The sequence below is a fragment of the Melozone crissalis genome, unplaced genomic scaffold (genome assembly GCF_028551555.1).
Source record: "Melozone crissalis strain CALT ecotype California unplaced genomic scaffold, PUWL_Pcris_2 ptg000034l_1, whole genome shotgun sequence".
Classification (NCBI taxonomy): Eukaryota; Metazoa; Chordata; class Aves; order Passeriformes; family Passerellidae; genus Melozone; species Melozone crissalis.
Genome location: NW_026535812.1, coordinates 5,485,893 through 5,496,598, shown reverse-complemented (window position 1 = coordinate 5,496,598; position 10,706 = coordinate 5,485,893). Strand labels below are relative to the sequence as shown.

The following is a 10,706-nucleotide window of genomic DNA, read 5'->3' as shown; positions in this document are numbered from 1 at the left end:
AAAACCTCTCCGTTTTTTTGCAATCACCTGGGCCTGATCGGACACCCAGGACCTTCCAAACATCCTGGAGATCAGCTGGGCAACTCCATCAGCCAAATCCTTCAGGACTCAAGGACGGATCTCCGGCAGGATGGCGCGGTGCGGGACGGCGGGGCATGTCCCCACTGCCCGGCACGATATAACAGCGCACCACGTCGCGACACGGAGCGACGTGTCCCGCCGTCTGTCGCTCCGTGGCGGCGGCCGGGGCGTGTCCCGGGGCGTGTCCCCTGGCTCGGGGCGTGTCGCCGGTCCGTGCGTGTCCCGGGGCGTGTCCTCGGCGGCGGCGCCGGCACCGGGAGCGCAGCGATGGCGGCGGCGGCGGAGCTGGAGCGGCTGCGGATGGCGGGGGCCGGCATGGCCATCGCCGTCCTCACCAGCGGCGGCGACGCGCAAGGTGCGCCCGGCGGGGCGGGGGGCTCGGCCCGGGCCCGCGGGGTCCCCGCGTGTCCGTGCCCGTGACCGCGACCGCCCGGGGCCGGAGCCCGCGGCCCGCGCTGCTCCGGGCGGGCGGATGGATGGGGACCCCCCTGCCGTGTGCCCGCCCCGCGTCCCCGTCCCCGGCGCCCTCGGGCCGTGGGAGGGCAGGGGCCCCACGGGGGGAGCCCCACGGAGGGGATGTGCCCGTCCCTGTCCCCATCCCCGTTTCCCCCCGGGATGAGCAACTCTCTCGCTCCCGGGCTGTTTCTCGTCCCCGACTGTGCGCTGAGTTTCCCCGGTCTCAGCCCACGTGGCTCCCCGCCCACTCAAGGGGACACCTCAGGGTCACCTATGGGATCGCATTCCCTGTGAGATGCAGGGTCCCATGGGGTTCCCCCCGCTCGAACGGACACCTCAGGGTCACCTGTAGGATCCTATATCTGCAGGATTCCATGGGAATGCTCCACTCACATATCACTTTTCCAGGCATGAACGCCGCTGTCCGCGCTGTCACCCGCATGGGGATATACGTGGGAGCCAAGGTCTTCCTCATCTACGAGGTTGGGGTTCCCCCTCTGCTCCCCATCATGGCTGGGGGGATCCATACCCCCCCCCGTGCCAGGATACCTTTATACCTTTCACCTCCACCCTCTGCTTCTCCACAGGGCTACGAGGGGCTGGTGGAGGGGGGTGACAACATCAAGCAAGCCAACTGGCTCAGCGTCTCCAACATCATCCAGCTGGTGAGGGCCACCATGGGGCCGCGGGACTCCAGCTCCCAGCCCCCCAGAGGTGTGTGACAAGCCCCGTGTCCCGTTCTGTCCCCAGGGCGGGACGGTGATTGGCAGTGCCCGCTGCAAGGCCTTCACCACGCGGGCGGGCCGGCTCCGCGCCGCCCGCAACCTGGTGGAGCACGGCATCACCAACCTGTGCGTCATCGGCGGTGACGGCAGCCTCACCGGGGCCGACATCTTCCGCTCTGAGTGGGCCGGGCTGCTCGAGGAGCTGGTGCGAGACGGTGGGTGAGCCCCTGTTTGGGGTGGTTAGGTCCAGAGGGTCACCCCAGTGCCGTGACCCCAAGGAGGCCTGGGCTCCAGCCCCGTGATGGTGCCCTGAAATAACCAGTGTGGTGGCTGTGACTCCCTTCCAGGGCAGATCAGCGAGGAGGTGGCGAGGAAGAACTGCCACCTGAACATCGTGGGGCTGGTGGGCTCCATCGACAACGACTTCTGCGGCACCGACATGACCATCGGTACCGACTCTGCGCTGCACCGCATCATGGAGGTCGTGGACGCCATCACCACCACGGCACAGAGGTGAGGGGGATGGGGGGCTGGGGGCTGCAACACCCCAACCATCACACCCACCCACCCACTCACCTTCTCTTCCCACCTGTGTCCTTGCAGCCACCAGCGGACATTCGTGCTGGAGGTGATGGGTCGCCACTGCGGGTAAGCCCCGGTGGGTGGGGAAGCCATTGGTGGGAGGGAATGCCACATTTTGGGGCCAGTGCTGCCACTTCTGTGTCCCCCCAGGTACCTGGCGCTGGTGTCCGGCCTGGCCTCGGGCGCTGACTGGCTCTTCATCCCTGAATCCCCTCCGGAGGACGGCTGGGAGGACCTCATGTGCGAGAGGCTTGGGGAGGTGAGGGGTAGTCCCTACCATCCCATCCCATCCATGCCCTGTTCCCCCCGGGGAGTCCCCACGGGGGCCTGGGCTGACCCTGCAGCCGTGCCCGGCCCTTGCGAAGCTTCGGGAGCTGCCGCCATTGTCCCTGTGAGCCGGGGCACTCAGCCGAGCGCAAATCCAGCCCTCGCGTGCCAGGGACAGCGCTGGCTTGGGGGCTCGGCTGCCCGTGACCTGAGCACCCCCAGGGCAGCACAGAGGGCGGGAAGGGGAGGGCAGGGTGCTCACACATGGCTCAGGTGGTGGCCGTTTGTCCTCCCCTCATGGCAGACACGCAGCCGGGGCTCGCGGCTCAACATCATCATCATCGCCGAGGGCGCCATCGACCGCAGCGGCAAACCCATCTCCTCCAACTACGTGAAGGACGTAAGGGACTGCCCCGGCACCACCCTGGCACTCACGGACACCGGCGGGTCCCCAACGCGGTGTCCCCTCTTCCCCACAGCTGGTGGTGCAGCGCCTGGGCTTCGACACGCGGGTCACCGTCCTCGGCCACGTGCAGCGCGGAGGGACCCCGTCCGCCTTCGACCGCGTGCTGGTAGGTGCAGGGGAGGACACAGAGAGGGGGAACCCTGCTTTTGCCATCCCTCTGCCCAGTGGAAAGGGGTGAGGCTCACATGGGCTCAGCCCGGCAACCATTTCTCCTCATTTACTCCAAATTTCATGGATTTTTAAATAAACCCATCAGCTTTCCAGCAGTGAATCAGCAGCCACATGGTTTCCAAGCCTGTGGGAGTATCCCTGAGCATCCCACCCAGCTGGCACTGGTGGCCCCAGTGTCACAGGGGTGCCCATGTCCCTTTGCAGAGCAGCAAGATGGGGATGGAGGCGGTGATGGCGCTGCTGGAGGCCACTCCCGACACCCCGGCCTGCGTGGTCAGCCACTCCGGGAACCAGTCGGTGCGGCTGCCACTCATGGAGTGTGTCCAGGTGGTGAGTACCAGGGAAGCTGGCTGGGGGTCTCACTCCTCTCACTGTGAATGTGGGTGTTATGGTGCTGCATCTTTCTCCCTCCTCAAGACAAAGGATGTGCAGAAGGCCATGGATGAGAAGAGGTTTGATGAAGCCATCCAGCTCCGTGGAAGGTGAGGAGCAGGGACCAGGACCAGGGGAGACATCCCTCTTGGACAGGGGCTTCTCCTTGTGGGGAAGCTGTTGGCTCCTGCAGCCAGAAGGATGTCCCCAGTCACACCCAGGGGCATTGGGGAGACTTCCCCTTCTCCCAGACGTGCCTTGCAGACACATCACCGTGTCCTTGCAGGAGCTTTGAGAACAACTGGAACATCTACAAGCTGCTGGCTCACCAGAAGCCAGCTCAGGAGAAGGTGAGGGGTGACGGGGAGCAGGAGGGTACACTATCCCTGCTCTGGGGACATGTGGGGATGTGCTGTTGCCATCCCTGTCCCCACAGAGCCCCTTTAGCATGGCCATTCTGAACGTGGGAGCGCCGGCCGCCGGCATGAATGCTGCGGTGCGCTCGGCCGTGCGCATCGGCATCTGCCAGGGACACACCATCTACGTGGTCAATGACGGCTTCGAGGGCCTGGCCAAGGGGCAGGTAAGGGGCACCCTGAACCTGGAATGTCCTGGAGGATGGGACTGGGCTTGGGGATGGGGGTTCTTCCCACCCTAACCTGTGGCTGGTGCCCGCAGGTCCGCGAGGTGGGCTGGCATGACGTGGCAGGATGGCTGGGCCGTGGTGGCTCCATGCTGGGCACCAAGCGGTGAGTGCAGCCCTGGGGACAGGGACGTAGGGAAAGGGTGTCCCCACCATCCTCACCCCACTGTCTGCTCCCCTTCCCCGCCACAGGACGCTGCCCAAGACCTGCATGGAGAAGATCGTGGAGAACGTGCGCAAATTCAACATCCAGGGGCTGCTGGTCATTGGGGGCTTTGAGGTGAATCAGTGGGGACCATGGTGGCTGTGGGCATCCCAGAGGAATCTTTCTGGGATGCAGACCTGGCTGCAGGGAGGGCCAGCATTTCCCAATCCTTTGTCCGCTTGCAGGCGTACGAGGGGGTGCTGCAGCTGGTGGAGGCACGCGGGCAGTACGAGGAGCTCTGCATCGTCATGTGCGTCATCCCCGCCACCATCAGCAACAACGTGCCCGGCACCGACTTCAGCCTGGGCTCTGACACGGCCGTCAACGCCGCCATGGAGGTGAGGGACACCAACAGGGACAGCTCACTGTGCTCCACCACCTTCCATCACGGCCTGGAGCGGCCAATGTCCCTTGAAAGGTGGCTTTCCCTGGTGTGACCTCCCCTTGTCTGGGCGCAGAGCTGTGACCGCATCAAGCAGTCGGCCTCGGGCACCAAGCGCCGCGTGTTCATCGTGGAGACCATGGGGGGCTACTGCGGGTACCTGTCCACGGTCACCGGCATCGCCGTGGGCGCCGACGCCGCCTACGTCTATGAGGATCCCTTCACTATCCACGACTTAAAGGTGGGCGGGCAGGAGAAGGAAAATTGGAGAAGGGAGGGCTCCAGAGCAGGGCAGGAGCTGGAGGACGTGGCCGTGCTGGGTTGGTGTCAGGACAGGAGGGCTGTGGGATGGGTGCTGGCATCTTGGTGTTCATCCTGCAGGCCAACGTGGAGCACTTGACTGACAAAATGAAGACGGATATCCAGAGAGGGCTGGTGCTGCGGTGAGTTGGGGGCACCTGGGGACAGTCACTGCAAACCCCAGCCCTGTAGCAGGGAGCAAGGCTGGAGCTGAGCCCTTCCCGTGGCCAGAGAGGGGTCCTGGGCATGGTGAGGTTTGGCACTTGGCCCTGGAGACACTGGGTGCCTCTCCAGCCCCTGGGTCGTCCTGGGGACACAAACTGGGGTTCTGGGCCTCGGGGAGAACAAAACACCACAAAAAAGGTGTTATGGGAAACAAAGGGAGACCTCCTGGTCATGCCAGGAGAAGGAGCAGCCCCCCAAACCCTTCCTCTGCTCCCCAGCAATGAGAAGTGCCACGAGCACTACACCACCGAGTTCCTCTACAACCTTTACTCCTCCGAGGGCAAAGGCATCTTCGACTGCAGGATCAATGTCCTGGGCCACCTCCAGCAGGTACAGAGGTACAGGGGACAGGGTGGCAAGGGTCCTGCTGGCCCTGAGAGCTGGGCAAGGCCTGACATGCCCATTTCTTTGTCCCCAGGGGGGAGCCCCGACCCCCTTTGACCGGAACTATGGGACCAAGCTGGGAGTGAAGGCGGTGCTGTGGATGTCAGAGAAGCTGCAGCAAGTCTACAGCAAGGGTGAGCCGAGGGCTGGGGATCCCACAGGGGGTAGGGAAGGCTGGTGGCTGCTGCTCCAGGCTTCCAGGCTTGGTCCCCAGTGAGGTGGCCAAGGTCAGCAGTGTCCCCTTCCCAGGACGTGTGTTTGCCAACTCTGGAGACACTGCCTGTGTGATCGGGCTGCGGAAGAAGGTGGTGGCCTTCAGCCCTGTGACAGAGCTCAAGAAAGTCACGGATTTTGAGTAAGTCCCCATGCCCCAGCGGTTCACCGGCTCCTGGGGGAACCTTCCTGGGGTGTCTGCTCCAGAGCTGTGTCCCCTGCACAGGCACAGGCTGCCCCAGGAGCAGTGGTGGCTGAACCTACGGCTGATGCTGAAGATGCTCGCCAACTACCAGATCAGCCTCACCGAGTACATCTCAGGCCAGATGGAGCACGTCACCCGGCGCACCCTCAGCATCGAGAAGGGCTTCTAGTCCCACCAGCCTGGCCCACAGCCCCCGCCGTGTCCTCTCTGTGCCCACATGCTGCTGGGGGAGCACTGTGTCCCCTCTGTTCTCAGTAGCCCTGTAGCTTTGCCATCGACCCCTTACAGCAGGCAGAGCCTGGTGCTGTGTCCCAGAACGGCACAATCACTGCTGCGGGTTCTGGTCCCCGTGTGGATGCAGAAGAGTTGCTTGAGCCAGCCGTGCAGCCCAGACCCTTAATCTTCCCTTAATAGTTTATTATTATTTAATCTTGGGGTATTTTGAGTCCTTATTTAGCGGCTTGACCGCCTGAGCCAACTGCTGCTGCTTGTAGTCGCCTGCCCCACGTGCGGGAGGGGAGCGAGGAGGGTGCAGAGCCATTCCAGAGTGGGTTGGAGCGGTTCCATGGAGCTTCTGGGTGTTCCTGTGGAGCTCCATCCCCCGTGGGGGTCTCGAGGGCTGAGCACGGGGGTCCTGGCGAGCCCCTGTCCCCTTGCATGACGCTTGGCTGCGACCGTCACCGCGTGGCTGTGGGCGCCGTGTCCGTCACCTCACCCTGCATCCTGCACCGCCCGCAGCGCTGCTCCTCTCCTCTAGAGATAAAACCTGCTGGAGCCAAACCTGCCTCCTGGAGTGGTCATTGTGGGGGGAACAGGTGGCAGGACAGGGCTGGGGTGGGGGGAACACCAAAGCCTGATGGGTTTCCCAAGCTGGGTTAATGTTGGGCTGGTTTGCCCCCCAGGCAGGCTGCAAGGCCAGATAGCTCAGTCTTTTATGGGTACAGACTCCTGAAAACCCAAGCAGCTCTTAGCCGCTGGCAACCTTAGCAAGCTTAAGGGATCTCAGCTCTTTCAGTGATTATCAGCTCTTTGAGATTCCAGCTCCTGGCTTGCAAGGTACTGCAGGCAGGCCAGCAGACTCAGGGCGAGAGAGAAGAAGGCTATTCTGGCATTCCACAGTGATGTCTTTATTGGATGTCCTGCAAAGGGTTCCAGCAACAGCTCTTCTAACCAGAATGGGCTAAAACAGCTCATTACATAGGATAGAGGGGGATCCAAAATTGTCCAATAGAGGGGTTAAGGAGAAGTGACCTGTGGGGTTACAGAGAGATAAGCTGGGGTCTGAAAGGTGGAAAATGGGCTTGGCATTTCTTATCTTCAGGCCTCTGCCTTCCACGGGGCCCTAGCAGGCCCTGTGCCTGCTACATTGGACCAAGACATTCCCTGGTTTTGTGCATCCTCAAAGCCTGGGAGAGTGGGACCACAGGCGGCTTCTCCTCCCTGTCCAAGTCATGGTGGGTGCAAGGTCAGCATCCTTTCGCAACTGCTTTGTGATCCCAGAGAAAAATCACTGGGTTCCCACCTCCAGGGAACCACGCAAGTGCTTTCGGGTGGTGCTGTGCTTGTTTGTGAGGCAGTTTCTCACACTTCTGGCCAAGCGTGCTGGCCTGGCCGAGCTCTGCATGCTCAGGCCGTGCCAGACGGTCACAGGGAGCCCCTTTCCCAGGCCACTTCCCTCCTGGGGCTGCTGGCTGACGGCTCCAGCCTGTGGGACTGCATCAGCATGCATCACAGCCTTTGGGGTCAAGCATTTTGTCCTCCCCATGGAGCTGTCCCCAAGTGAAAGTTGCCCCTGACTTGCCCCCTCCCTTTCTCTGATGGAGGCAGAGGCAAGAGAAAGGTTATGGATGACATTTATCCTGGTTTCTATACAGGGTTTCTATGTCCCACCCAACATCCTTCTGTCTGCATTGCAGAGAGCTGGGTTCCATGGATGGGCTGTCACATGGATCAGGGATTGGCTGGATGGTCACATCCAGAGGGGCAGTGGCTCACAGTGGCCATCAGTGATGTCCCATGGCACCAGTGATATTTGAGGTCTCCATCACTGGCACAGAGGGGTCGGGCACCCTCAGCAGGTTTGCAGTGACACCAGGCTGAGGGTGCAGTGACAGTGACACTCCCAAAGGACAGGGCCATCCAGAGGGCCCTGGACAAGCTCCAGAAGGGACCCATGGGAATCTCCTGAGGTTCGACAGCACCGAGTGCTGGTGCTGCCCCTGGTCAGGGCAACCCCTGGGATCAATCCAGGCTGGGGATGAGCAGAGGGAGCAGCCCTGGAGAAGGACTTGGGGCTGCAGGTGGTGAGGGCTGGCCATGCCCCATCCAGGACCCCCCTGTGCTGGGCTGATCCCAGGGTGGGCAGCAGGAAAGGGGTTGGGATTGTGCCCCTCTGCCCTGCTCAGGTGAGACCCCACCTGCAGAGCTGCCCCAGCCCTGGGGCCCAGCACAGGAAGGAGCTGGAGCTGCTGGAGAGAGCCCAGAGGAGGCACCAGGGTGAGCAGAGGGATGGAGCAGCTCTGCTGGGAGGAAAGGCTGGCACAGCTGGGAGTGTTCAGCCTGGGGAAGCTGAGGGGTGACCTCACTGTCAGTACCTGAAGGAGCCAACAAGGAAGCTGGAGAAGGACTTTGGACAAGTGCCTGGGGTGACACACCAAGGGGGAATGGCCTCCCACTGCCGCCAGTGGGTTAGGGTTAGATGGGATATTGGGAAGAAATTCTTGGCTGTGAGGGTGGTGAGGCCCTGGCACAGGGTGCCCAGAGCAGCTGTGGTTGCCCCATCCCTGGAAGTGTCCAAGGCCAGATTGGACCAACCTGGGCTAGTGGAAGGTGTCCCTGCCCATGGCAGGGAGTAGAATGAGATGGGCTTCCAGGTCTCTTCCCACCCAAAACCATTCCATTATTTCAGTGCTTTTCCCCTGACTAAACCCATCTTAGGCTCTGGAGGAAGATGGTCACTTTTATCTCCTCTCTGGACCCATAAGTAGCAGCAAACCTTGCTGATGGAGGCAGCATTGCTGCTCTTGTAAATGACTATCTGCTTTGGAGACCCCAGGCAGACCTGGCTTCTCCTGGAGCTCCATTTCCTGGGTGGGAAATGGCCTCTTCCACTCTCCCATGTGCCACTCCACTTTGGGGGAGCCCCAGCCCACTCCTTCCCTCAGCCGTGGACCTCACACCTGCCTCACCAGCAGCCTCTTGGTCTCTGAGGGTGGTTTGAAAGGAACAGCTCAGTACAGCTGCTGGCATTTTCCAGAGCTGGAATTGTCTGCATTCACCGCTCGATATTCCCAGCGGAGGCAGGGCAGGGTGACAGCAGGTCATGTGGAAAATCTGTCTGCAGCACTGCCCTGCAGCAAACAGGTTTAGGGTGTGAATGGGGACCAGCTGCATGTTGAGGGACAGGAGTCACTGCAGCCCCCACACCTCATTTCCACCAAAAAAAATACCTGGAGGGCCAAATTCCTGGGAGAAAAGGGACAGGAACAGCCACTGAATTCCGAGGATGAGCAGGAGGGGCGTGACTGTGCTCCCAGATTCCCAGCACATCCAGCCCACCCTGAAGAGAGGGCAGAGCAAGCCTCCAGAAGCATCCTGCAGGGGAAGGCAGGCTGCCAGGGCCCTGGAGAGGCTGAGCTCCCACTGGGGTTTGCTGGGATGCTGCAAGGAGCAGTTGGGAGCCCCGAGGGCAGCACCAGCAGCAGCCAAGGACGACGAGCACATAGGCAAAAAACAGCCCAGCTTCTCCAGGAATTGTGTCAGTGTGGCCTCAAGGGCACAGTGATTGCTCCACCAGCCCCATGACCAGGTCCTGATGGACACTTCCTTTGATCACTCACATCCCAGAGAAGCTGGGGATCCAGCTCACCCCAACAGCAACTCCCTTGTTCCTTGACATGGACAGGCCAGGGGCCTGGGAGAAGACTTGCACTCAGCAGGGTGAGTCTCCCAGGCCCTGGATGTCAAAGTCTGGGACATCATAAATCACACAAGCGCAGCTGGGTTTAACGCAAAAGGCAAGAACAAAGGTCTTTAGAGGAGTTAAAGACATCAGCAAATCTCCCCCTGAGTGATGAGGGTCAAGCTGTGCCTGTTCCCACCAAGGTCAGGCAAACAGCGTTGTGGACACAAGCAGGCTGTCACCATCCCTGAGGAGCATTCCTTCCTGGTAGCACAGCCTGGACACTGCACAGGGACAGGGGGCCATGGAACAGCCACGTCACCAGTGCAGCACTGGGAGACACGGAAGCCCCGTGTCCTGTATCTGAGGGACACATCCTGCCCAGGTGGCTCTGCACCTCTTTTGCTTTGCTCAGCACCTCTTTTGCTGCCTGCCTTTGCTGTGGCTGCAGGAAGGTTGTAAGGCAGCCCAGTGGCCCTGCAGGCAGTGCTGGGAGCAGGCTCACCGTTCCAGAGGCGCAGTGAAGCGGGAAGGCACAGCCCTCCTCCTCCTCCACAGGGCTCACAATGCACTCCCTGAACCAGAGGTAATGGAGCAGTGCCCCCAGCCAGGCCACTGCTGAACTCCAGCCACCACTCACACGGCCTTGAGGGATAATTGGGTTTATTTGGTATGTCACAACGGTTTAGTTTGTTCTTAACAGCTCTACAAAACGTGGTAAATGCAGTTTTATCAGTTAAAGAGCAACACCCGCCCCTGATGCCTGTGCAAAGCAGGCAGAATGCTCAGGGCCTTTTAACTGGGATGTTTCTTTAAGCTGCTCTAATGCCTGCAGGGAATGCTGGGGTGAGAGTACAGCTGAGCATTCAGGATGTGGGAGTCATTCCTGGTTCACCAAGGCTGCTCTGAGCTTCCCTTTGGGCTGCCTGACCGGCAGGCACTGCATGCACCAGGAAGGACCTGAGGAAGTCAGCCAGGAGCTGGAAAATAAATTAATAACTGGACATTGACCTTCACTACCTGCACAGACAGGTCTTGGTGACCATCTCAGGCAACGTCTCCCTGTCAGACTCCACCAAACAGGATCTCTGAGGTACAAACTGCCCTCAGAGGTGCTGTGCAGAGTCC

General features: G+C 61.1%; 1 protein-coding gene across 1 annotated transcript; it reads left to right on the top strand.

The window, feature by feature from the left end:
• The first annotated feature begins 316 nt into the window (after positions 1-316).
• Positions 317-6,457, top strand: PFKL (phosphofructokinase, liver type). Its single transcript, XM_054282373.1, has 22 exons — positions 317-436; positions 946-1,019; positions 1,125-1,202; positions 1,288-1,477; positions 1,610-1,775; positions 1,866-1,910; positions 1,995-2,103; positions 2,416-2,511; positions 2,591-2,683; positions 2,953-3,078; positions 3,166-3,230; positions 3,407-3,470; positions 3,557-3,703; positions 3,799-3,869; positions 3,956-4,043; positions 4,154-4,306; positions 4,427-4,591; positions 4,732-4,793; positions 5,094-5,205; positions 5,294-5,393; positions 5,509-5,614; positions 5,699-6,457. The coding sequence occupies exons 1-22, from the start codon at positions 349-351 to the stop codon at positions 5,844-5,846; spliced, it is 2,346 nt and encodes a 781-aa protein (XP_054138348.1). The 5' UTR covers positions 317-348; the 3' UTR covers positions 5,847-6,457.
• The last annotated feature ends 4,249 nt before the right edge of the window (positions 6,458-10,706 follow it).